This window comes from Protomyctophum parallelum (genome assembly GCF_964188405.1).
Source record: "Protomyctophum parallelum genome assembly, chromosome: 13".
In the NCBI taxonomy this organism is placed as follows: Eukaryota; Metazoa; Chordata; class Actinopteri; order Myctophiformes; family Myctophidae; genus Protomyctophum; species Protomyctophum parallelum.
Genome location: NC_139708.1, coordinates 47,247,382 through 47,275,161, shown reverse-complemented (window position 1 = coordinate 47,275,161; position 27,780 = coordinate 47,247,382). Strand labels below are relative to the sequence as shown.

General features: G+C 44.7%; 2 protein-coding genes across 3 annotated transcripts in view; one reads left to right on the top strand and one right to left on the bottom strand.

Annotated features, from left to right (window-relative positions):
- The window catches only part of LOC310869848 (histone H1-like), a gene marked incomplete at both ends in the record, with an annotated part of 720,118 nt that overhangs the window by 51,926 nt on the left and 640,412 nt on the right, over positions 1 to 27,780 (bottom strand). The window lies entirely within an intron of this gene.
- On the top strand, positions 1,603 to 26,161 carry LOC310869240 (transmembrane protein 184B-like). Of its 2 annotated transcripts, XM_083779874.1 has the most exons (10): positions 1,603 to 1,689; positions 2,004 to 2,132; positions 6,901 to 7,137; positions 9,946 to 10,111; positions 13,310 to 13,400; positions 13,552 to 13,627; positions 14,113 to 14,204; positions 21,365 to 21,534; positions 22,459 to 22,653; positions 25,501 to 26,161. In XM_083779874.1, the coding sequence occupies exons 3-10, from the start codon at positions 6,901 to 6,903 to the stop codon at positions 25,728 to 25,730; spliced, it is 1,257 nt and encodes a 418-aa protein (XP_083636000.1). In that variant the 5' UTR covers positions 1,603 to 1,689; positions 2,004 to 2,132; the 3' UTR covers positions 25,731 to 26,161. The 2 variants fall into 2 exon arrangements, with proteins under 2 accessions (XP_083636000.1, XP_083636001.1); XM_083779875.1 differs by lacking the exon at positions 1,603 to 1,689 and having other exon boundaries at positions 1,710 to 2,132; positions 6,906 to 7,137.

Below are 27,780 nucleotides of genomic sequence, written 5' to 3'. Positions count from 1 at the left end.
TTTCGCTTGGGGCATTTGGATGTGTCGGTCACGTGGTGGGTTGTGCTGTGTTCGGGGCAAAAAGTTCCCCATGCGGAACAAACCTACAACACTTAACCATAAACACCCCCTCTTTGAATTTAAATGTAATGCATTTGTACAATTAATAAATGGCTTATTGAAAGTTAATGCATTTTTTTGTATTTATTTGTTTTGCTATGTAGACTACCCTACAGCAAATATCGGATCGGCAAATCTCGGATATCGGGAAATTTCAAAATTATATCGGATAGGAATTGAAAAATCAGTATCGTTGCATCTCTAATACTTGTTTGTCATTTTGTTTCCATTTATTTATGGACCAAGACCACAACAAAGCACAAAGACCTTTTTTTTCAGGGAAACTCATGCCATTGTGATTGATTGATTGACTCAATTATTTATTTGGAAGAATAAATAGTCACTTTATTTGAAGAGTCAAAACTGTTCTTGGCTTGTTCATAGTAGTAATGCTCACGTCAAAACTACAGGTGAATATGCATTTAAAAAATGATTCATAATTTATAAAAATACATATATTATCGGTTATTGATTATTATCGGTTATTGAGGAGCCGTAAGTTATCGATATCGGTATCAGTTTCCAAAAATTATATCGTGCACCCCTACTACTTGGACTCCTGATATGCCTTAGTGTCGTAGACTCGTAGTAAATAAGTGTCATACATATTCTGACGAAAACCTGGAGACTGACATTCAGACATTCACGGACGGCACATTATTACGCCAGGCCCAGGAAATAATTCCCAATGCATTTCTCCCCATAGACATTTCAAAAAGTATTTATTTAAATAACCTTTTAAGCGTCGTACGAAGTCAACTAGAGTTGTGACAAATCATGACGACAAAAATTTGGACCAAACAAAAAGTTACAAAGAAGAAAAACAACAACAAAATTGTAATTATTTATTCGGCCCAAAACATTGTGTTTATTGTCATGATGTGTCACAACTCCAGTTGTCTTTGTCCGCGGCGTAAACATCTTTTTAAATAAATACGGGACTGCCTTTTATGGAACTGTAGGCCTACTGTAGTTGTTTGAAAGAATGTGGTCTTTATGATATGAAATATGCCCTCTGTGGCACAGTCTCATCTCCTGCATTGTGTGTGTGTGTGTGTGTGTGTGTGTGTGTGTGTGTGTGTGTGTGTGTGTGTGTGTGTGTGTGTGTGTGTGTGTGTGTGTGTGTGTGTGTGTGTGTGTGTGTGTGTGTGTGTGTGTGTGTGTGTGTGTGTGTGTGTGTGTGTGTGTGTGTGTGTGTGCGTGTGCGTGTGCGTGTGCTGCTGGCTGCTGGCTGCTGGCTGCTGGCTGCTGGCTGCTGGCTGCTGGCTGCTGGCTGCTGGCTGCTGGCTGCTGGCTGCTGGCTGCTGGCTGCTGGCTGCTGGCTGCTGGCTGCTGGCTGCTGGCTGCTGGCTGCTGGCTGCTGGCTGCTGGCTGCTGGCTGCTGGCTGCTGGCTGCTGGCTGCTGGCTGCTGGCTGCTGGCTGCTGGCTGCTGGCTGCTGGCTGCTGGCTGCTGGCTGCTGGCTGCTGGCTGCTGGCTGCTGGCTGCTGGCTGCTGGCTGCTGGCTGCTGATGTGGATAAGATAACGGTGCATCCATCCAGTCGTTATTGGCTTTCAGCAGCGATGGAGCAGGGATGGGGAACCGCAGCGGTTAGTGCAGGTCGGACGACGTGTTTTTGTTTGAAGGAAATCATGGATCAATAATTCCTCCTAATTGTATTGTTTTTTTTGTTGTTGTTTTTTTTCCACCTCGCCTTATTCTGAGTTTACGGGGGACAAGACAGAGGGGGCTGGGAACAAGCTAACGGAAGCTAGTTAGCATTTCGTTTTAACTAGCGATATACTTGCAATACGGGAGCTTAATATCTGCATGGGTAGCCTGTATATTAAAGAGAAAATAACAATGCAGTGGAATATAGATGTTTAGTTTAACCTGCGTCGGCGTTAATGATTGCTTTGGACAGATTGGAGACTCCATCTTCACCCTGGCTTGCTGCCTATCGACAAGAAGAAGTAGTAATCAGCTAAATTGATGCTTGGATTCAAACAACCGCAGCCCGTTCAGATCATCCAACAACTGCAGACTAGAGGAGGTAAGGAGCAGCATGATTGATTGAAATATGTATTAACAGTTTGCAGAATCACAGTAGGCCTGCATTTCAACTCAATACAAAGACTTAACTGTGAGCGGACGACCCAATAAAGCATACACTTGTTTACAAGAGAGGGTCCACCAATTGTTCAATTCATGAAAGAAATGTAATGAACACCCTTCATTCATTCAGCGCAGTCGTCATCCATTTACGCTAAAGCGCTATACGTATAGAAAACATTTAAGTTACACAAAGTACGGATACCGGTATTTATTTATTTCATAGAAATGCAGTGTAATGTTTTCAGGTGTAGGCTATGTATGTTTTTGTATCCACGAACCACAATGCTAATCACACGAAGCTTTACCGTGTATGTCCAGGGATTATTTATAACTTGATTGGAAGACTATTGAAATAATTGTAGCCTATATACTTCTATCTGTTAATTATCACTTGAGCGGAACTGTGAATCTCTTTCCATCTTTATAGGTCAAGTTCTGTTATCAAGCAAACCGTTAAAGCAAAGATAAGCAATTAAACGTGTTTGTTTTTCTCCTTTTTGGACTCTTGAGCACCGTCTGCAACATGTTGTGTTCATCTCTGCATCATGACCTAATAATCATTGATGCTTCATATGATAGGCCTATAGGCTATGTCACAGCTTCACAGGTCTTTCCCCTAGCTCTGGGCCATAGCCTTACTGCTTCTATGATTCTGCAGTATTAAGGCTATGGACCAGAGCTAGTCTTTCCCCTATACTACTAGCAAAGAGAGGCTTCGTTCTGATGTCGAGTCAAAAGCCTGCTGTTTGGATTTAGGTCAAAGTACAATAGATGTTTTGAAACGCAGCCTGGGTGCAGTCAGCGCGATTGATGAACTGCCCTATGCCTGTATCTGTCCCTGCCGTGTCTATGCATCTGTCGGTCCCACTGGGGTAATAATGTACAGTATTATGTACAGTACATGGGTGTTATTTAGTGAATCTGTCAGTCCCACTAGGATAATGTACAGTACATGGGTGTTATTTAGTGTTTGCGAACCTTTTTTATTGGAACTAATTGACTCTTCTATAGAACTATAGGCTAGGGCTGGACATTTAATTATTACCAGAAAATTAATCTAACAAAACTGACATTTAGAACCAATAACTGACTTAATCTTAAATCATTGAAAGCAAAGCTTTTATTTTCTTTGTATAAAAGATTCAACATCAAAAAGTTGTAATGGATATGGATTTTCTTTTAATAATTGACTAAATCAATCAGTCTGATAGATTAGCCTGTAGATCAATCATGTAGCTTGTAGATCTGCTATTTTCACTATTTGATGTTTTTATTACTTTATAATCGTCCATTATTAATAATCCTATTCCTGGTCATATCGCCCAGCTGTATAGTTCAGGCTACCGGTATGTAACATTGGGTGATAAAATAGTGTAGACTGTTAAAAATCTCTCTCTGTTGACAACTAGATTTAAATTATATCTGAAAACCTTTATTTTTATTTTTTGAGGGTCCCCTCCTATACGTGTCCAGCTTTGAGGGTTTGTGCACACACGGACATTGTGTGTTATCCCATTTTGGACGGGAACCTCTTTTGGTGTTAGCATTACGTTATGCTCTAGCTATTTAAAAATAGCAGACCTACAAGCTCATAGCGCGCCACCACGCTACGAGCTTGTAGGTCTGCTATTTTTGAAAAATCGAAGAGCGATTGACATAGAAGACATTTTTAGAATCTGATCTCAGGTCAGAATGGAAAACTGTCAGCATGTAGAAGACATTTTTAGAATTATATCTGAAAACCTTTATTTTTATTTTTTGAGGGTCCCCTCCTATACGTGTCCAGCTTTGAGGGTTTGTGCACACACGGACATTGTGTGTTATCCCATTTTGGACGGGAACCTCTTTTGGTGTTAGCATTACGTTATGCTCTAGCTATTTAAAAATAGCAGACCTACAAGCTCATAGCGCGCCACCACGCTACGAGCTTGTAGGTCTGCTATTTTTGAAAAATCAAAGAGCGATTGACATAGAAGACATTTTTAGAATCTGATCTCAGGTCAGAATGGAAAACTGTCAGGATGTAGAAGACATTTTTAGAATCTGATCTCAGGTCAGAATGGGTTAACACGAACATTGAATGCCGTTGACAATGAACGGCCATGAGCGTTGAGTATTTGTGTAAACACAAACATTGAAGACGAAGGTGAGGACGGACGTAAATTGTGATTGGCCTGAATGAGATGATGCCCATTTAGACCTGAGAAAAGATTCTAAATCCTGACAGTTTTCTGCAAAACCCTATGTTTCTATGTCAGTGGTTCTCAAACATTTTCATGTCAAGGACCACCCAACAAACATGTAATTGGCAGCCGACCCCCATCTGAAAATGTTTTTTCCAGGGACTCCCCAGAAGCAAGGTTTTGTGTTAAAAACTTTTGCTCTGAAAGAATATACAGTAAATTCAAAGATTTGTGCCACATTTTCACGATTTTTCAAAAATAGCAGACCTACAAGCTCGTATGAGCTTGTAGATCTGCTAGCTAAAGTATACCAATGCTGCCCCTCACTTCAGTGTGATTTGTTTTATATTATTTTTTTCATTAATTAGGCCTAGATGTTTTTCTCTTTTCGCTGTTCCTCACTTTCTATGTAACGAGAATATGTTCTAATCTAAGGCAACCTTTTTATACTGAAGCACCACCTCAGAAAATAATTGGCTCCAAGTACCACCATAATAACTGATATAATATACAGGATTGTATACCTGCCTTTTTATTCCATTCCTAAGCCAATAATAATGCTGCTGCTCTGACAAAACTTGTCTATTAAATCACTAATCGGCACAACTGATGATATTTCGAATGTGATTAATCCGTTCTCAAATCTTCTATTGGCGGCTAAGTGTGCTGCCATGCTCATTTCAACACGGCTGGATAGCTTAGCTATTTCAACCAATTGCCTGGTCAGAAGAACTACCTGTAGTAATATACAAATATTTCATTCCACTTTTGTCTTTTTTTCTCCTTTTTTGGGGCGACTCCTCTGTGTACCACTAGAGAGGGGCTCAAGTACCACCAGTGGTACTGGTACCAGTGGTTGGGAACCTCTGTTCTAAGGTACTGGATTGCTAGCAACTGGCGAGTGCATGGCTTTGGCAATGATGTGTGTGAGTCCTCCACATCTTAGCCCCTCATATGAGACTTCCATTGGAAATGCATTGGGAGCTTGCATCAGTAAACAAGTCTCATACATCTAGCATGCATCAATGTTGTATGCTAGATGGAAAGGTGTGAGTCAGGCCCGAGTCATATGTAGTGTTTTTGTTTGTGTCCGTGTCCGGGCCTAATTCACAGCTCCCTCGCACCTCCTCCAGCCCCTCAGCAGAACCAGAATTTGGGTCAGCACCCCCCATGCAGCTCATGGCTGTCACACACCATGTGTTCTGTTTGACTGATGCAATTCTGCTCTCCCTTCCAGTTTGTTGTTATATTCAAATATTCACTGTCCATTCACTCCCCATGCACCCGCCTCTCAGACAGTGTTCCCCTTGCCGAAAATAGCAGATCTACAAGCTCACAACACGTCGCAGGATAAGACTTGTGTTTTTACATACTGGATCTCTTGTCCACTAGTCGACATCGATGATGTCACTGGTGGACGGGTTTCTGAACTGACCACAGCCCTCCTACTATGAGACACAGACAGAGTAGAAGAAATGGTGCCATTTATTTTATCATGATTATTAGTGAGGACCTATAGGTTGAAAAGTGGTAAAGTATGGTCCTTTGGTATGGTATTGTATTGGTATGGTTTTTGAGTGGTGCAACCACTCCTACAACCAGCTTGCAATGTCCTCGTACGTGTTTGTTTGTTTGTGTGTGTGTCTGTCTGTCTGTGTGAGCATGAGTATGTGACTTAATAATAGCAGTAGGGGGCGCCAGAAACAGTGAGAGGGGTAGTGACTCAGAGAGAGAGAGAGAGAGAGGGGGGGGGGATTGCACCACTCAGTTCACACGTGTGTGATTTTTTTAAGGTTAAACAGTTAACCATTAACATCCCACCTCTCATTCTGTTACGTGGCCGTCCTGCCCTAGTTTGCTGCTCAATATAATCCTTGTCTGTATGTCTTTGTTCTTCCGTCTGTCTCTAGTCAGTGGTTTCATTCTGCAAATCCTGATTGATCTTACTGGTATGCTCTGCCATTCATGGTTTATTACCTAGAAACACAAGACTTGTATCAGCCCTTCACTAAATCCCACCCCAAGAAGCGATTGTCCAATGCCAATCCAAATAGATTATCAACCGTTGCTATGCAGGTCAAGCTTTCTTCGCTGCTAATGTGCCTATTGGACAAGGATGGGTTGGGGAGGGACTTAGTGAAGGGCTAATTGCATCAAATATTTCTCATTGACCCTAATATTCTCATGGTGGCATTTTGGGCTAATTAATTGCTTTGCTTTTCACTTGTGTTTTCACCCCTGTGTCAATCATCTAATGTGATCCTGGGCTCTACACACCCTCCACCAACCTGGGGAGAGCAACGGACTTGAACTTATGCTTCCTTCATGTGTCCAAGTTGCTCCTTTACACCTGACAGGGGGGAGTTTCCCTGGTTGGACGTAGCGGGGGAGGCCGTTTAGAGACCAGGATTACTGCATGTTTTTTTTCTTTTCTTGATGTGAAGTCTTGTTTTACGTCGATGAGAAACGGAATCAAATTCCTCTCTTTGTATCCAACCTTCCTCTCTCTTGTCCTTTTTGCAGATGAGTCAACTTTGGCAGGGGGACGTTCCCCTATCGGAGAGGTTGGGCAATGACTCCCCCATCGGTCTGGTCCCACCGGGACCCCCTGCCAGCATGGCTCCCCAGGGGTCCAACTCCTCCGTGGTACCAGAGACCCCTCTGGTCACCCCCGACGCGCCCGTTTTCCTCATGACCTCCACCGCCCAGACCATCTCAGGGTTCTTCGTTTGGACCGCCGTGCTAATCACCTGTTACCAGGTAAGGGAATCACCTGTTACCAGGTAAGGTAATCACATGTTAGGTGGTTATCTCTCCGGTGGGAGCGGTGGTCACCTCACCACCGGAGCGGTGGTCACCTCACCACCGGAGTGGTGGTCACCTCACCACCGGAGCGGTGGTCACCTCACCACCGAAAATACAGACTATGAATGAGCCTTAACACTATGACAAAACATGTTCGTCGACTACCTTTTTTCACTGACGAAAACTAAATGGAAACGAAATGAAAACTAAGCCATGATGACTAAAACTAAGCCTATATATATTGACAATTTCGTCAACAAATAAAAACTAGACTAAACTTTTAGGAAGGGACTAGTGGTCAAGAGATCCAGTATAAGTCATTTTACACTTCATTTTACAATCAACTGTAGATTTAGCCGACAAAACTAAATGAAAACTATTCAAGAGACTATGACTAAAACTAAAATTTGCTGTCAAAATGAACACTGATGTGCCCAATGTGTGGTAATGTATGCGCCTAACCGTTTACCATGTACAGTACAGTATTGTGTGTCTTTGTGTACAGTAGGTGAGCTCCAGTAAGTGATCTTTGTCTGGTTTGAGTGTCCGGTTCTCGGGTTACACTGTTCTCTACATTCAACTTACATACAGTACAGTGCCGTCTCTTATTACGTTTTTGTGTGGAAGGAGATATTTTTTTGCTAAGGGGCTTATTTAATCTCAGTTTACAATGCATATATCCGTGTACGTGTGTAGTGTACGAAGTCTTAGGGCCGATTCATACTCCTATTTTACCGCTGTTTCGGCGCTGTAGTGCCGAAATGATTTCGGCTCGTCAGAAATGTTCAGTAGCACCGAAGAGCAGACTTAAGGACGGTACCCCCCCCCCCCCCCCCCCGAACCTCAAATGACGTCACATTGTAGGCTCTACAGAGCCGAACCGACTTTTATTCTGCTCTAAAATAGGAGTATGAATCGGCCCTTACTATGCTACAAGTCTGAAGTCACCATTGTGTGCTGCTGCTGCCGACTGTATTCACAAATGGTTAAAGATGAGCCTTCGGTCGCTCTGGCAACAAGTGTTCCTGCCTCGTGATGACATCAGCAAAGAGCAGGGGAGGGGGGGTCGCAGTCGCTTGGCAACAACCACTGCAATCGGTGCGCTCTCTTAGCTAGATGTGTTATTATCTAATTGTTTGCTATCCTTTGCTTTCCTTTGTGTGCGTGCGTGCGTGTGTGTGTGTGTGTGTGTGTGTGTGCGTGCATATACAGGCCAGGAAAGGTTATACACGTATAGGTGTGGTTTTGTGTAAGCATAAGTGAACCAGACACACACACACACACACACACAGTCAAACACACGTGGCACATACAAACATTACGCGGCTTGGCCTGTTGTAGCGCCACCATGATGCTGATTTGAAAACTGTCAAGTAGCATTTCTTCCAAACGCCTAGTGGGAATATGCATGCGTTGATTCGCACAAAACGGGTACAAAGCGGGCTACTCCTGAAAAGTTTAGAAGCCAATCGTAGCCAATGAGGGTGGATTATGAGAAATCAAACAAACCCGTCTTGATCACATGATTATGAAGAGCATGTGTACGCGTGATTTTGTGTGAAATTTGGATAAAATGTGAAGGAGTAATATAAGAAAATGTGTTTTACATATGTCGGCCTCCTGGTGGCGCTATAAAGAGCAGATGTGAAAAATTCCAGGCAAAGGTTTTTCCTTGGCCTCTAGGGAGTTGGCATACAAAGTTATCCACAGATCCATGCAGTTAGAGGTAAAAACTATTTTCGACCAGTTATAGCGCCACCATGAGGCTGAGTTGAAAATGTTCATGTGGCATTTCTTCCTGTGCCTAGTGGGAATGTGCGTGCACAATTTCACGGAAATCACACGATGTGTTCATGATTCGCAGCATTGTGTTTGAAACTGAGCACTCCTGCGAACTTTGGAAGCCAATCTTAGCCAATCAGGATAGGGGTCTGAGAAATCTGAAAGACCCGTTTCGTTGAATGGCTCTAGAGAGACTGTGTACCAATTTGCGTGATGTTTGGACAAAATCTGTAGGTGTACTGTCCAAAAACGTGTTTTGCACAAAGCGGCCTCCTGGTGGCGCTATAACAGACCGTTCTGGAAATTTTGGGGCAGAGTTTCATCATTGGCATCCAGGGAGTGTGTGTGCAAAATTTGGCATCGACCGGGTTAACGGTGCCGGAGATTAGCTGTTCACAGACGGAAGGACGAACGGACGGACACACACACACACACACACACACGGACACACGGAAGGACGGACGGAGTGCAAAACATACCCTCTCCCCATGCCTTCGGCCTGGTGGAGAAAACAAAACATACTCTCTCCCCGTGCCTTCGGCCTGGTGGAGACAAATATATGTTTATGAATGTACACTTTGGCAATAAAGATCAGTCAGTCAGTCAGCCAGCCAGTCAGCCAGCCAGCCAGCCAGCCAGCCAGTCAGTCAGTCAGTGAATGATTAGCCTGGAACTCACCTATGCTTTCTATGGCATAGGCAGCTCCCGGCAGGATCCACCGGGAGAAACTGCGCAGCTGCGCGACATGAGACTAATTACTTAGAGCGACAGAGAGAGAGAGGAGCGTGTGTGTACATGTGTGCGTGTGTGCGTCAATTTAACAAAGGTGCAGACGATCAGAAATCAGCAGAGAGTGATCGACGTTTGTGCTACTCTATGCCGAATTGAAGTGGACTCCTTTTTTCTCCCTGGAAATAAAAACGTCTGGGTTTCCGAGGCCAGTGAATGATTGTCTTCCCCGTCTGGTTGTCTCGTTAACAGATCTACATGCACCTGCGCTACTACAGCTCCCCCAACGAGCAGAGGCACATCGTGCGGATCCTCTTCATCGTGCCCATCTTCGCCTTCGAGTCGTGGCTCAGCCTCCTCTTCTTCACCAACGAAGAGTACTACGTCTACTTCGACACAGTCCGAGACTGCTATGAAGGTACATATGTGCTTGTAGATCAGTTGTTCCCCAAAGTGGGATCCGGGGTTCCAGGTTTTTGATTGATTGAAATATTTATTAACAGTTTGCAGAATTACAGTACATTTCAAGCTCAAACTCAATACAAAGACTGTTAACTGTGAGTGGACGACCCAATTAAGCATTACACTTGTTTACAACAGGGTCCACCTTGTTCAATTCATCAAAACATTTAGAGACGTACAAATAGACACTTCTATATAGTTAAAGAACAGAACAGGAATTCATCATAAAGGAAGCAAAAAGGGAAAAGAAACATATACAGTGAGGGGGAAAAGGGGTGGGGGGGGGGATTCAGATTTTACGGGGGCCAGTTTCGAATTGCAGCCATTTGAGAGCGGTTTTGAAGGAGTCAAGGGATTCACATGTCTTTATGACTGTTGGTAGGGCGTTCCACATTTTGGTGGCATATAGGAGCGAAAATAATTTAGTCCCTTTTTTGTGCCGAATCTATCCCCATGCTAAATGATAATTTGGAACCAAATGGACCCTTAGGGGTCTGTAACTCTGTTCCATTTGTACACAGAGTTAAATTAACATTGATTTTACAATATAATTTGGGGTCCCATAGATAGAAATGCCAATAAATGGGGGGTCCGTAGACTAATATGCATGTCAAACTGGGGGTCCTTGGAATTAATCGGGTTGAAAATCACTGCTAGAGCCTTAAAGATCTTCTCTTATGGGAGTCCCTGGCATATATATTTGGAAGTGGAGGCTATACCCTCTAGTCATGGTAAAAATGGTAAATGGTGCATTTATAACGCGCCTTTATCCAAGGCGCGTTTTGTTGGTAAAACTGTCAAATGAACTTTAGAATCCTCCACAACACTGTTTTTATATTGTGTTCTCTGTACAGCACTTTGTAACTTTGTTTCGAAAGTTGCTTTATGAATAAAATGTACTTACTTACTTACTATCTCTGGTCCATAGCTCTAATAATGCGTTGCATTTAGAGCTATGTTACTCTGGACTTCCGCCGCTCGCATGAATGCAGACCAGCCTCTCGTCTTTAGCGTAAATAAAAATAAAGTTTTTGCTACTCACCAAAACAACGGCGGGTTGTGTCATTAGAAAGCCTACGTTCCCCCCCCCCCCCCTCCCCCCCACCACACGTATAAACGGTACGGTGGAAGTGGAGAGTAACATAGCTCTAAATGCAACGCATTAGAGCTATGGACCAGAGATACTTACTTAGTTAGTTAGTTACTTACTTACTTACTTACTGTGACCAGTAGGTGAAAACAATTAACGCGTTCCCTGCGACATTCCCGACTTAATTGATGAAGAGATCTTTCCCTGCGGATCACGACCTTTTTATTTCATTGTTTAATTCGCTGTCTTTGATCACTTTTAAGAGATACATATGGTTTCCAGCGGACACAGTATAGGATACGTCACGCGTTAGGATCACGTGTGATCCAAACAGCAGTGTTATTTCGTCAACGAATAAAAACTAGACTAAAATGTTAGGAAGGGACTAGTGGACAAGTAGCCTCGGTACCAGGCTTTCATTTTTGTTGGTGCAAAAATGTAAAGCCTGGAGGAACGCATTGGCCGCTCTGGTCTAAAAGTGGGAGTCAACCCTTCCGGGTGGGCGTCGCTCCAACTGATGTGACGTAGTGCTGCACTAGGGGGGAGAGGAGGGGCCGGGGGTGACGGACAGATCGATGAGATCCAATCAGGGCATGCGCAAATCTGAGCCGCGACCCGCCCCTCTAGACCAGAAACCTAACACGTTAGCTCAGGCTAGTGGACAAGAGATCCAGTATAAGTCATTTTACAATTAGTTGTATGCTGAAAATAGACGATCTACAAGTTACGATGGCATCAAGGCCCGCCAAAATACATTTTGTTCGACTAAATCGACTGTAGATTTAGTCGACTAAAACTAGACTAACACTAAAACATTCCAGGTGACAAAAATGTGACTAAAACTAAAATGAAAACTATTCAAGAGACTATAATGACTAAAACTAAAAATCTAAATTTGCTGCCAAAAACAACACTGTTAGAGGTGGAGGCTGGCATTGGCCAGATGGGCAGTCCGTCCACGGCGCGCGCACACACACACACACACACACACACACACACACACACACACACACACACACGCACACACACACACACACACACAGTATTCCTGACTTCCTGACTCCCTCCCGGGAGAATAATTGTCTGTGTGGGAATGTATGTGTTGTGATCCCCCCCAGTGGCAGATGGCCTTTCCAGTGTCCGCGTTTTACGAGAACGTCCATCTTTGTTTCCTTGTTTCCTAAAAGGCCTATTGGGACTCTGCTGGGGAGGGGGGGAGGGGGGGGGGGAGGAGGCTGTTGCCTAGCAACAGTATGCAAACGACCAAAAGCTTGAGGAGAGTTGCAAAAGGGACTCACTTGCTAACAGATAAATCGTTGGCCTTCTTGTAGTGCCCATTAAGCCATTTTGGGCGGGAACCCCTTTTGGTGTTTTAAAGCATTTAACATATACTATGTTATAGTTTAGCTATTGAAAAATAGCAGATCTACAAGTGCCGCGCTATGAACTTGTAGGTCTGCTATTTATTTTTTTTATCGTGAAAATGTGATGCGTCACATTTTTTAATATATATTATTACAGAGTGAACATTTTAACTCAAATCTTTGCTTCTGGGAGGGGGGGGGGGGGGGGTCCCTGGAACAACATAATTTCAGATGGGGGGGCGGAGGCATATTACATATAATATTTGGAGTCCATGACATGAAATATTGAGCACCACTGATACAGAAACATAAGGTTTTTCAGAAAACTGATTTTGAAGACATTTTTTTTTATTTCGATGTCAGACCGAAATGGGTTAACCTTGCTGTGCATCTTACTGACACAAGAATGTCTACCAGTATTTAGTGAGGCGTTTGAGTTGGTAAACAGCCATGGCATTATGCTTATGCAACACTGGGTGGTGCTACTGTATTTAGTATTCTATTTTATGTCTCGGAGGCAGAAAGACAGCTTCACTAAATCACTCTGTTTTTCCGCTGCAAGCCGTACATTATTGTCTGCTTTCGCTTTTAAACTGTGTTTTGTTTCAACTGTTTTTAACTTGAAAAACAAAACAAAAAAACCTGAAAGGCGCCCTTATATAAATAAAATGTATTATTAATATTATTATTATCTCTGCAGCCTTTGTCATCTACAACTTCCTCAGTCTGTGCTATGAGTACCTTGGAGGAGAAAGTGCGATCATGGCTGAGATCAGAGGGAAACCTATTGAGTAAGTCTGTGTTCTTATATATATCTTATCTGAGATCAGAGGGAAACCTATTGAGTAAGTCTGTGTTCTTTCTATATCTATATCTATCTCACCAAAGCATTCTAATCATGTTCAACTCCAACTCCAATCTTTAACCTGTTCCCTGTCACAGGTCTAGCTGTGTCTATGGAACCTGTTGTCTGTGGGGCAGAACCTACTCCATTGGCTTTCTCCGCTTCTGCAAACAGGTACAGGTTATCACTGTGTTTGAGAGGCGCTAGCCCCTCCTATATACAGCTATAGGGGGCGCTATAGCCCCTCCTATATACAGCTATAGAGATCTCTGTCCCAACGCAAACATTAAATGCCATTGACGTCTTATTATATTCGGGACAATACGGGGTAATAACGTTTTCAAATAATTCCACAAATGTCTCACCGTTTGGGACGTCATAGTTATTATCACAGTATGACTTCCATTCTGTCCTTCCTTCCCTCCCAGCGGGCGGTGGTTCAGGGGTAGAGTTGCTGGATGGAAACCGCAAGGTTGCCAGTTCGAACCCTGTGGGCTCCCCCAGAGTTAGTGTCGAAGTGTCCTTGAGCAAGACACTGAACCCCTAATTGCCCCCATGTGTGTGTGTGAATGGGTGAATGTAATGCGCCTTGGATAAAGGCGCTATATAAATGCACCATTTACCATTTATTTACCATTGTCGCTCATTCCTTCAACCAGGCGACTCTTCAGTTCTGCGTGGTGAAGCCACTGATGGCCATGATCACGGTCATCTTGCAGGCCTTTGGGAAATACAGAGATGGAGACTTCAAGTATGTTAGCCACACCACCACACATGCATTCATAACACCTTTATGGAGAGACAGCGAAATGCCTTCACGACGTACGACGTACGTCGCGACGTATATTTTTCCGTCGCAACGTATATTCGAGTACGTCCTGGCGTAAATATCAATTCGTCCCGGCAGAACGGACTCGTCGCGGCTATATCTACCCGTTTGCGACCTAGTAGTTTGACTATTCTTTTACGTCGCGACAGAACGGGACACGTCACGGCTATATCTACCCTTCTCGACGTAAAAGGTAATTCGTTGTGGCGTGTGTGGACTCGTCGCAACAGAACGGAACTCGTCGCGGCTATATCTACCCGTTTGCGACGTAATAGTTTGACTTTGTTATATGCCCGGTGCGCGGTGCCCTGCGCGGTGCCCTGCGCTGCCCTACGCCCACCGCGTGCACCTTGCCGGTCCGCCCTGCGCCCTGTGGCCTGGCACGTGTGCACGTGTGCCAGGCCACCGCGTGCACCTTGCCGGTCCGTGGAGCCCTTCGCCGTCCCCAGGCGACCCTGCGTTCCAGAGCTGTCACCCATGCCCACCGAAAATAGCAGATCTACCAGCTCCTCTCCTACATACGGGATGGCCCGACCCGCGTCTGTGGACCCCTGGGGGGGTGTGTGTGTGAGCGTCTGAGCTCCTATCTGTGTGCCTCCCCCCCCCCCCCCACCCCATGTGGACCCTTGCAGGGGGGGGGGGTCGGGGGGTCCCCCTATGCACTTTGTGTAGATGCTGCGTATCGCCTCATACTGAAAAAATTACTATTTTACGCACAGCGCAAGGCAATATGTGATTACGATCGTCCTTCTGGGGGGGGGGGAGGTGGGGGGGGGGGGGGGGGGGTGCTGGCCTACACAATAGATAACCTACCCTGGCCAACACAATAGATAACCTACAAGGACATATGAATTTAATTTATATACACGGCTATATTAATTTAGCCGATCATCAAAGCTCACCGCGCTCGTATAGCGCATTGACTGTCTGTCTGTCTGTCTGTCTGTCTGTCTGTCTGTCTGTCTGTCTGTCTGTCTGTCTGTCTGTGTCTCAATGACTTGCCTTAGGCGGATAATATAGACTACAAGTACTTTATTAAAGTAAAGTAAAAGAGTGAGTTCTCATTGCGTTCTCTGCGTCGTAGCGCATGCAGATAGGCAGATAGGGGGGGGGGCAGTTCTATAGGCAAGGGCAGAAGGTTCCTATAACGACAGTGGGTGCGTGCCCACCTTAGAGTAGCCTATATATTTTAAGGCACCCGCCCCGCAACTTATTATTATTGGCTTATTATTTTGCCACCAGCGGAGTTGACGGTTGACGCCGTTGTCTAGTATAGACTATAGGCCTGTGCCAGGATGATTTTAAATAAATATGTCTCTGTCTCTGCGTCTCTAGAGCTATAACATATATACTGTAGCACACATCATGTGTGACACATGTGCACACATGTGCACACACACACACACACACACACACACACACACACACACACACACACACACACACACACACGAGTACTAAGTATAAGTAGCATATAGGGTACGGCTCTAAAAACATTAAATACTGCGGGAGCATTACACTAAACAAAGTTGGATTTGTACATTGCAGAAACGTAACATAACGTAAGTGTTCTTATTATTGTCCGTCTGGGTTTTATAATGCAGTGTGAGTCCGCTCCGCGATAGCCGATCTGCAAGCTCACAACGCGTTGCGCTGATTGACAGTGCACGTGCAGCAGCTACTGTATAAAATTATATTTAAGTAGGCTACTTTTTTGTGTGACGTCTGTGTGTTATTGACTTCTTGTTCCTTAATGTGCAGGTTTATCAGAGCGATATAGTGCAGCTGTGAGTGAGTAGGCCTATAGCTGCTGCTGCTGCGTCCGTGCACCAATAGAGCGACCGCGGCAGCGGCACGTATGCTTGAAATATTAAATAAAAATATGTTGGGCTTCCGGGCGTCCGTTTCTGGACTGTACCAACGGGCTTAGGGCCGGACGGTCCCTTAACTCCACGGGCCCCTATATTTTAGGCCCGTGCAGGGCTCTAGTGTGTGTGTGTGTGTGTGTGTGTGTGTGTGTGTGTGTGTGTGTGTGTGTGTGTGTGTGTGTGTGTGTGTGTGTGTGTGTGTGTGTGTGTGTGTGTCGCATGCGTGCGTAAAGTTAGTAGGCTATCAGAAGCAGCAACCATGCAGAGCTATACCAATCAGATTAAATAGGCTATATGCCTTAAACGTTTGACAAGCAATATTAAAAATACAAATCCACAACCTCGAAAACCACCTGACGGGCCGCCCAAACGGGTCCGGGGACCCCCGGGCGGTACGGGTCACCGTGGACCCTTGGGGATCAAGGGGGGCCACGGGTGTCCACGTTTGCGGAGACGCTGCCTTCATATTAGCCTACTTAAATAACAAGCAGCTGATCTACAATTGACAATTTGACATGTCATTGCGTCGTATTCTGTCTTTCTTTCACGCACGCACGCACGCAGACATGTCACAGACCACCACATAACCATATTTGTATGGCCATATCGTTTATAGGCCTTATAGCTGAATAGCGCCGGCCGTCGGGGGTTCATTTGGTTCCAACCGTCCCATTATGGTCAACACTTATGATATGCTATTGCATTCTTCCAACTAAAGATTTAAATATTAATCTGAAAAAATGACATGGCACGGACTGGCTCAGAAAATCTCCCTGCATCATTATATCAAAACCAGGCCTATACTGAATGTAGGCAATTGAATTCCATGACTTTTGTTTCAATCAACTGAACTAGACCAATAAAATAGTAGGCTAGTATTTATGTTTTTCGTTAATAATAATGCATGCTAATTATTATTGAACGGTAAGTACGCTGGTATGTATACGCTATGGTACACTATAAGCTTGTAGATCTGTTTATTTTAAGCATGCCGCCGCATTCTGTCAGAATCTCGTGTGTGTTATTATTGAACCATTTCATTTCATGTCTGTCTGTCTGTCTGTCTGTCTGTCTGTCTGTCTGTCTGTCTGTCTGTCTGTCTGTCTGTCTGTCTGTCTGTCTGTCTGTCTGTCTGTCTGTCTGTCTGTCTGTCTGTCGGCATCTGATCTACAAGCTCACGCATCGCAGCGGACAGCGGTTGATTATCGCTGGGCCGCAGCGGGTCTATATCGCCTAATGTATCATACAGCGAATGAAAGCAAACGTGTGTGTGTGTGTGTGTGTGTGTGTGTGTGTGTGTGTGTGTGTGTGTGTGTGTGTGTGTGTGTGTGTGTGTGTGTGTGTGTGTGTGTGTGTGTGTGTGTGTGTGTGTGTGTGTCTGTGTGTGTGTGTGTGTCGCGTGTGCGTGTGCGTGCGAACTTCATGACAGTGGTGCAGCATTACATTGTATTTTGATTTGAAATAAATAATGATGAATAGATGTCTATACTGTTGCTTGTGTGTGTGTTATGCTATAGGGTTAGCTGGAACACACGCCCTGTATGATCTGTGGTGCGCATCTACAAGCTCCAAGTGTTGCGTCCACATGCAGCGCGTTGTGAGCTTGCAGATCGTCGGTGCCCCACTATAGAGAGATGGTAGGGTAGTGCCCAAGCCTATTCCTATATGATCTGTGGCTATATTAAAGGCCTTTTATGTGATCTCACATAATGTGCGAGTCAGAGCTAACGTTACTCAATGATCATTTGCGTCTGATTGATATCACAGCACAGCGTGTGCTGAGAGAGAGAGAGAGAGAGAGAGAGGGGGGGGGGGGGGTGTATGCTCCGTTCATTGGCTCTATATGCCGTGCGAGACAGGATGATTTTAAATAAATATGTCTGTCTCTGCGTCTCTAGAGCTATAACATATAGCACACATGTGTGCACATGTGATGTGTGTGCGCGCGCGCACACACACACACACACACACACACACACACACACACACACACACACACACACACACACACACACATACACACACGAGATTCTGACTAAAATAAACAGATCTACAAGCTTATAGTGTACCTTAGCGTACATACCAGCGTACTTACCGTTCAATAATAATTAGCATGTATTATTATTAACGAAAAACATAAATACTAGCCTACTATTTTATTGGTCTATAGTTGTTTGAAACAAAATGGTTGCTGCTTCTGATTAGTTACTAACTTTATTAGACCAATTTAAAATAGTATTAGATGTTTTTCGTTAATAATAACTTATGCTAATTATTACTGAACCATTTTAGATGTTTATATTTCACCAACAGGCATGATAATGCATTTATACTGGCAGAATAGGCCAGTGGCCACCGGCCGGCGCAGTACGGCACAATCACAGCTCAGTCCATTTTAATATCATAGCGCAATTCCATGTTTATATACATCTGCTGGTGGGGGGTGCTGCTATATGTTGATTGCCCATTTGTATAACACATTATATAATATAGGTGCTTGTATGGTGCGTGTATATAATAGGCCTACATTTAAATGACCACATTTAACACACACACACACACACACACACACACACACACACACACACACACACACACACACACACACACTAGAGCCCTGCACGGGCCTAAAATATAGGGGCCCGTGGAGTTAAGGGACCGTCCGGCCCTAAGCCCGTTGGTACAGTCCAGAAACGGACGCCCGGAAGCCCAACATATTTTTATTTAATATTTCAAGCATACGTGCCGCTGCCGCGGTCGCTCTATTGGTGCACGGACGCAGCAGCAGCAGCTATAGGCCTACTCACTCACAGCTGCACTATATCGCTCTGATAATCCTGCACATTAAGGAACAAGAAGTCAATAACACACAGACGTCACACAAAAAAGTAGCCTACTTAAATATAATTTCATACAGTAGCTGCTGCACGTGCACTGTCAATCAGCGCAACGCGTTGTGAGCTTGCAGATCGGCTATCGCGGAGCGGACTCACACTGCATTATAAAACCCAGACGGACAATAATAAGAACACTTACGTTATGTTACGTTTCTGCAATGTACAAATCCAACTTTGTTTAGTGTAATGCTCCCGCAGTATTTAATGTTTTTAGAGCCGTACCCTATATGCTACTTATACTTAGTATACTCGGTGTGTGTGTGTGTGTGTGTGTGTGTGTGTGTGTGTGTGTGTGTGTGTGTGTGTGTGTGTGTGTGTGTGTGTGTGTGTGTGTGTGTGTGTGTGTGTGTGTGTGTGTGTGTGTGTGTGTGCACATGTGTCACACATGATGTGTGCTACAGTATATATGTTATAGCTCTAGAGACGCAGAGACAGAGACATATTTATTTAAAATCATCCTGGCACAGGCCTATAGTCTATACTAGACAACGGCGTCAACCGTCAACTCCGCTGGTGGCAAAATAATAAGCCAATAATAATAAGTTGCGGGGCGGGTGCCTTAAAATATATAGGCTACTCTAAGGTGGGCACGCACCCACTGTCGTTATAGGAACCTTCTGCCCTTGCCTATAGAACTGCCCCCCCCCCCCTATCTGCCTATCTGCATGCGCTACGACGCAGAGAACGCAATGAGAACTCACTCTTTTACTTTACTTTAATAAAGTACTTGTAGTCTATATTATCCGCCTAAGGCAAGTCATTGAGACACAGACAGACAGACAGACAGACAGACAGACAGACAGACAGACAGACAGACAGACAGTCAATGCGCTATACGAGCGCGGTGAGCTTTGATGATCGGCTAAATTAATATAGCCGTGTATATAAATTAAATTCATATGTCCTTGTAGGTTATCTATTGTGTTGGCCAGGGTAGGTTATCTATTGTGTAGGCCAGCCCCCCCCCCCCCCCCCCCCCCCCCAGAAGGACGATCGTAATCACATATTGCCTTGCGCTGTGCGTAAAATAGTAATTTTTTCAGTATGAGGCGATACGCAGCATCTACACAAAGTGCATAGGGGGACCCCCCGACCCCCCCCCCCTGCAAGGGTCCACATGGGGTGGGGGGGGGGGGGGAGGCACACAGATAGGAGCTCAGACGCTCACACACACACCCCCCCAGGGGTCCACAGACGCGGGTCGGGCCATCCCGTATGTAGGAGAGGAGCTGGTAGATCTGCTATTTTCGGTGGGCATGGGTGACAGCTCTGGAACGCAGGGTCGCCTGGGGACGGCGAAGGGCTCCACGGACCGGCAAGGTGCACGCGGTGGCCTGGCACACGTGCACACGTGCCAGGCCACAGGGCGCAGGGCGGACCGGCAAGGTGCACGCGGTGGGCGTAGGGCAGCGCAGGGCACAGCGCAGGGCACCGCGCACCGGGCATATAACAAAGTCAAACTATTACGTCGCAAACGGGTAGATATAGCCGCGACGAGTTCCGTTCTGTTGCGACGAGTCCACACACGCCACAACGAATTACCTTTTACGTCGAGAAGGGTAGATATAGCCGTGACGTGTCCCGTTCTGTCGCGACGTAAAAGAATAGTCAAACTACTAGGTCGCAAACGGGTAGATATAGCCGCGACGAGTCCGTTCTGCCGGGACGAATTGATATTTACGCCAGGACGTACTCGAATATACGTTGCGACGGAAAAATATACGTCGCGACGTACGTCGTACGTCGTGAAGGCATTTCGCTCCACCTGCCTTTATGACCAGCTTGTAGATCTGCTATTTTTGAAAAATCATGAAAATGTTGTGCAAATCTTTCAGAGCGAACATTTTTTACATTAATTTAATATTTTCAGATGGGGGTTGGCGGCCATTTACATATACGTTTTCGGGTCCTCGACATGAAATACTTTGAGAACCGCTGACATAGAAAAAATTGTTTTTTCTGAAAACTGTCATGATTTGGAAGACATTCTTCAGAATCATCCTCAGGTCTTTTGGTGTTAGCATCATGCTATGCTTTAGCTATTGAAAAATAGCAGATCTACAAGCTCATAGCGCGCCACCGAGTGGCGCGCTACGAGCTTGTAGGTCTGCTATCTTTGAAAAAAACGAAGAACAACTGACATAGAAACATAGCTTTTTCAGAAAACTGTCATTTTCAAACAGACATTTTTAGAATCTGATCTCAGGTCTCTTTAAAAGGCTTAACTGGTTCTCCAGTGTCTGTGTCTGTCCCTCATGTCCCTCTGTCCCTCATGTGTCTGTGTCTCCGTGTCTGTGTCTGTGTCTCCGTGCTCCAGCGTGGCCAGCGGGTACCTGTACGTGACGATCATCTACAACGTCTCCGTCAGCCTGTCCCTCTACGCTCTCTTCCTCTTCTATTTTGCCACACGGGACCTGCTCGTCCCCTACAGCCCTGTGCTCAAGTTCTTCATGGTGAAGTCGGTCATCTTTCTGTCCTTCTGGCAGGGTGAGCAAACCGTATAACAGCCCAGCTTTAATGATCTTAAATATACCTTTATTTTAGATTGTATTTTTAGTAATAGTACAACATAAACATTACAGAGACTTTAGTTGTCACTGTACAATACTTTAAAACAGTTGTCATGTTGCACACATGCTTGAAATTGCTCTTATTTGCGCCGCCCTCGTTGAAAACAATGTATTTCAAACCCCATCTTGTCCCGATCTCCAGGCTGCTTAGAGCGAACATTTTCAACTGAAATATTGGCTTCTGGGGCGGTCCCTAGAACAACATGTTTTCAGATGGGGGTCTGTGGCCAAATACAGATAATTCTGCGGGTCCTTGACATGAAAAAGGTTGAGCACCGCAGACATAGAAACATGGGGTTTTCTGAAAAATGTTAGGATTTAGAAGCCTTTTTCTTTGTATCGACCTCAGGCCTAAATAGTCCAGTAATAATGTAATTTGACCTCAAACTAATTGCAACAAAAACAAACTCAGCTGATTTTGTATCTTACATATGTCCTGAATAACATACAAAAAGTCCCCTGAAATTGTCTGAGGGGAAAGGGTTGAAAATGTCCTTGGGCTAATACCGGCCATAGCCACTTGCCCAAATGTGCTGACCTCATCACATTTGTGATGACGGCTATGACCGTTATTAGCCCAAGGAGTGTTTTTATGCAAAACTAATGCTTGGAATGGACTCAGCATCGTGAAAACACCCTAGTTTGACATGTCACATGCTACTTAAAGCAAAAGGACATTTTGAAATTATTTGCCTTATATTGGATGTCTATGGTGGCCATACTGATACAAAATCAGCTGAGTTTGTTTTTGTTGCAATTAGTTGGAGGTTGACCCCTTTTTTCCCATATAATGCCTGTACTAAAATGGGTTAACTGATAATAACCTCATTACTCTATCCAGGAATGCTGCTGGCCATCCTGGAGAAGTGTGGCGCCATCCCTAAGATCAAGTCGGCAGAGGTGTCGGTGGGAGAGGGCACGGTCGCGGCGGGCTACCAGAACTTCATCATCTGCATCGAGATGTTCTTTGCTGCCGTGGCTCTGCGCCACGCCTTCACATACAAGGTCTACATGGACAAGAGGCTGGACTCCTACGGTAAGAGTGGAGAGTAGGCATGTAACGATTAAGCAATAAGCCACGAGAGGTCTCAGGTTACCGGGTATTTTACACTGGCTGGGGGCGTAGGCGCAGCCGAGGCCCCAGTTTATAAGCTCGAGTGGCTTATTGCTTTTCTAAAACGGTTACAAACATATAGCAATATTAACCTAATAAAACTATTGAATTCACAAAAGTAGCTACGCTTTGCGCCACCAGAGCGAGCCACATAACTTCCTTGTGCTCAGTAAGTATGCTATATGACGGGAGAATAGCTCTTGATGTCTTTATGGGGCTGCCTGGAGCCACACATTCACAGTCATATGAGCCGGGCGGTGCTTACACGCCCGCACGGCATGTGTTTGTAAAGCAATCAAGCGCTCCCCTTCCCCAGTACAGCTGGAATCAGCTGCGAATGATATAAAGTGATTGAAGGAGTGGGTTATCGGTGGAATTTACACCGGTCACGTGACGGTAACCAGCCAATCAGAATCAAGTATTGGGACTACCCGTTTTAGAATATATCGTATATCGATATATATCGATATTAATCCTGACGATATGAATCGATTCATTTAAATAAAATATAGGGGGGCTAGTGTGTGATGTGAAATGTGAGCTTTAGTCATATTCCATCATATTCAAGTGCTTTTGGAGAGAAATGATAGTCACTTTCAGTAGTAGAGCACTGTAGAGGGGAGCTGTGTGTGTCTGTGACTGTAGAGGGGAGCTGTGTGTGTCTGTGACTGTAGAGGGGAGCTGTGTGTGTCTGTGACTGTAGAGGGGAGATGTGTGTGTCTGTGACTGTAGAGGGGAGCTGTGTGTGTCTGTGACTGCAGAGGGGAGCTGTGTGTGTCTGTGACTACAGAGGGGAGCTGTGTGTGTGTGTGTGTGTGTGTGACTGCAGAGGGGAGCTGTGTGTGTCTGTGACTGTAGAGAGGAGCTGTGTGTGTCTGTGACTGTAGAGGGGAGCTGTGTGTGTCTGTGACTGTAGAAGGGAGCTGTGTGTGTCTGTGACTGTAGAGGGGAGCTGTGTGTGTCTGTGACTGTAGAGGGGAGCTGTGTGTGTCTGTGACTGCCCAGGTGATGATGGACGTTGATGCTCATCAAGGAAGGCAATTATGTTTCTGCACTGTCAAAAGTAATGCTACTTATTTTGCAATGTAGTTACATAAAAAATATCAGGGGGGAAGATAAATTATATAAAATAAAAAAACTGTAATTTTTCTTTAAAACATATATATTTTTTAATGTCGTGAAAAATCTTATCGTGATACGAATCATATCGTGAGTTGAGTGAATCGTTACATGCCTAGTGGAGAGTGTTATGGAATGTGTGGTTTGCGTATGGAGTGTGTGGGAAAATATGGGGAAGAGGGAGTCGGTCCGAGTCACCAGTGTTGATTTCGTCGACTAATATACTAAGACGAAAAATGTTCGTCGACTACCATTTTTCACTGGCGGAAACTAAACGAAAACTGAGCTATGATGACTAAAACTAAGACTAAATATATACTGACAATTTCGTCAACAAATAAAAACTAGACTAAAATGTTAGAAAGGGACTAGTGGACAAGAGATCCAGTATAATAAGTCATTTTACACTCACAAAAATGTGAGCTTGTAGATCTGCTATTTTCAGCAAATGTAATGTCATTACGACGGCATCAAGGCCCACCAAAAAATAAGCTCTAACGATATTTTAAAATATATTTTCGTGAACGGAAATGGCAGCTTCCTTACTCGGAGTTCGGGAGGTGTAGTTCCAGACTCTATATAGCATTCAGAGAGCGTGGAATAGTTGTCCGGCTACGCGAGACTATGACGAAAGGCACCGCTCACTTCACACAAGTGTGATTTCTTGCCTTCAGTCTTTCAGTACTGACCTTGCTGTCTCTTTTTTCTTCCTGCGATTATTTTCATTCCCTGTCTATCTTTCAACACTGTTCTGCTCCTCTGAATATGGTTTGGAGGAGTAATCTTTTCCTCTCTGTTTTCTTCTTCCATTCCTCTCTTTTCTTTTTCTCCCTTTTCGCCATTTTCTCCTTTTCTCCTCTTTCTGTGTCGTCTCTGTGCTGCTAAAAGGCTCGTTTCCGATCTATGGACAGTTCGGTAAGTTTACGTCTCCGTTGTGACCGTTTGTTATGCTTGCTTCTTTTTCTTCAGTTGTGGTCTTTGGGCATATATGCTCGACACGGAGGTATATCAGTTCAAATTCAGACAATTCCACGTTAATTAGTTATATACATTTTATAAATATTATTACTCCACTCATTTTGGTTTTTTTAATGCATGGTCGTTGTGGGTTTGTTTTTGTTTTGTTTACAGTTCATGGATGCAGAACTGTCGACATTGTTTTAGTTCACTTTTGTGTGTGAGCATCATTTTGTTTGTTCATTCATCCAGTTTGTTCAGTCAATGCATTCTTGACCATTGTCCCACTCTATCTATCACTCCACCATGGTCTCAATGTCCCATTGAGACCATGGGGACCGGATTCCACAAAATGTCTTCTAAATCCTGACAGTTTTCTGAAGAACTTATGTATCTATGAGTGTTGTTCTCAAGTCCGAGTTAAAATGAAACGTTCGCCGTGAAAGAATATATATTCAATGACACATTTTCATGATTTTTCCAAAATACTTTAGCCGTTGAAAAATAGCACATCTACAAGCTTGTAGCTTGTACATTTTTCAACAGCTAAAGTTTAAAATAATGGTTAACATTGTCAATCCATCCATCCATCCATCTTCAACCGCTTATCCGTAGTCGGGTCGCGGGGGCGACAGCTCCATTAACATTGTTTCACTACTGATACTCTCTCTCCCTCCTTCTAAACGTCCACAGGTCGCTGTGCCCCCATGAAGAGCATCTCCAGCAGCCTGAAGGAGACCATGAACCCTGGAGACATGGTCCAGGACGCCATCCATAACTTCTCCCCGGCCTACCAGCAGTACACGCAGCAGTCCACCCTGGAGCAGAGCGGAGGCCCGCCGCTGTCCCGCAGCCACAGCAACCTCAGCGCGCGGGCAGACAACGAGAAGACCCTGTTACTCAGCTCCGACGACGAGTTCTGAGACAACGAGAAGACCCTGTTACTCAGCTCCGACGACGAGTTCTGAGACACGTCGTGCACAGCACGCGCACACTTAAGGCTCATACATAGTCTGGATTTACGGTGGTGAGGTGACCACCGAACTACAACATGGCGTCACGAGCCGCGGTGAAGAGCAAACCACCGCCACCACCCCAGCCCTTCTCTCTGTTTTTACTCACCACCGCTCAACGTTATTTCAGCTACGGTGGTCACCTCACCAACGGAGCGGTGGTCACCTCACCACCGAAAATCCAGACTATGAATAGGCCTTCAAAACCCATTCTGGACGGTCGGGAACCCCCTTTTGGTGTTTTAAGCATTATGTTATATGCTTTAGCTATTGAAAAATAATAGAACAATAGCAGATCTACAAGCTCATATTTCATTCATTGAATATATGCTTTCAGACTAGAGCAAACGTTTTTAACTCAAATCTTTGCTTCTGGGGGTTCCCTGGAACATCATATTTTTAGTTGGGGGGGGGGGTCCGACATAGAAAAACATGCGTTTTTCAGAAAACTGTCAGGATTTAGAAGACATTTTTTTAATCTGGTCTCAGGTCTTAACCCATTCTGACCGGGCACCCATTTTGGTGTCGGCATCACGTCATGCTTTAGCTATTGAAAAATAGCAGATCTACAAGCTCATATCGCGCCACCGAGTGGCGCGATACGAGCTTGTAGGTCTGCTATTTTTTGAAAAATCGAAGAACGACTGACATTTTTTAGAATCTGATCTCAGGTCAGAATGGGTTCATCAGACCAGTGTGTGTCCGGCGGAAACCTCGTATGAATCTGATCTCAGGTCAGAATGAGTTAAACGTCACCCAGTTTCTACAGTATACCCACAGTGAGGGTGAATTCACCCTCGGTGAGAGTTCACCCTCAGTGAGGGTGAATTCACCCTCACAACTCCTTCCCAATTCTGCCTTCTTTACCGAAGCGTTGCCAAATAGAGGGAGGGATATCTTGTCCCAGCCCCACAAGATGTTCTTCTATTATAAAGGGACTTATGGACGAGTGCCCTTGAATTACATGGGCCTTATTTTAATATATGTTTTTACCACAAACTATTCTTTATTATGTTTTATGACCTTAAAAGGTACTTATCACGTGAAACTATAGCCTCTTGAAGAGCTGTACATTGCAGAGATATTATGTTTGAGTACAACACACGTGTAATGTTGTTTTGTGTATAATATTCACTTGACCAAGAAGCTTGCAACTCTATGATTCCAGCTGTTGTTTGTTTCTTGGGATTTCTGCCCTGAATTTGATGAAGTAGTGTGTTTGACAAAGGTCACTGCTGAGTAGTGACCTTTGGCAGAGAGATTTGAGTGTGTACAAGCGGGTGGATGGATGGGTGGGTGCAAGCACAGCACCCTTTGCGGCTGACAGATTAACTGGGGACGCTACGCCTCTCTACTGAGCTCACCCAGGGGGCATTATGTGTGGCACCTCTCTACTGAGCTCACCCAGGGGGCATTATGTGTGGCACCTCTCTACTGAGCTCACCCAGGGGGCATTATGGTGTGGCGCCTCTCTACTGAGCTCACCCAGGGGGCATTATGGTGTGGCGCCTCTCTACTGAGCTCACCCAGGGGGCATTGTGTGTGTGTGTGTGTGGCACCGATCAAGCATGCTCCTGCATTAATAACTGTACCAACTCCACAGACTCGTTCGTGACAGTCACAGTCACATAAATACATACATAATACATCAATATAACTAATTGAGACTCATGGATTATATTGGGATATTTATATATATATAGATTGGACCTCATGCCTCGTAGTTTGACACCCCCTGTAAGCAGTGGCGTGCACAGATACGACACTAGGTGGTGCTAGAGCACCTGCCCTTCTTTGCCCTCTGGACAGCGATGTGCCCTTTTGAAAAATTGCCCCTCTAAATGTCTGTGCACGCCACTGCCCCGTAAGCCCCATGATATTACAGGTCCACGCTCAATACGTATAGTCACTGATGTGGCCATTAGAATGTGAAAGTGGTTATTATTGGCTTTGTTGCTGA

Bases quoted from the DNA above. Each gene is read 5' to 3' on its own strand.
- LOC310869240 (XM_083779874.1), top strand. From the start codon at position 6,901: ATGAGTCAACTTTGGCAGGGGGACGTTCCCCTATCGGAGAGGTTGGGC. The intron at 10,112-13,309 runs GTACATATGTGC...TTATCTCTGCAG, and splicing joins AGTCCGAGACTGCTATGAAG to CCTTTGTCATCTACAACTTC. The intron at 22,654-25,500 runs GTAAGAGTGGAG...AAACGTCCACAG, and splicing joins CAAGAGGCTGGACTCCTACG to GTCGCTGTGCCCCCATGAAG.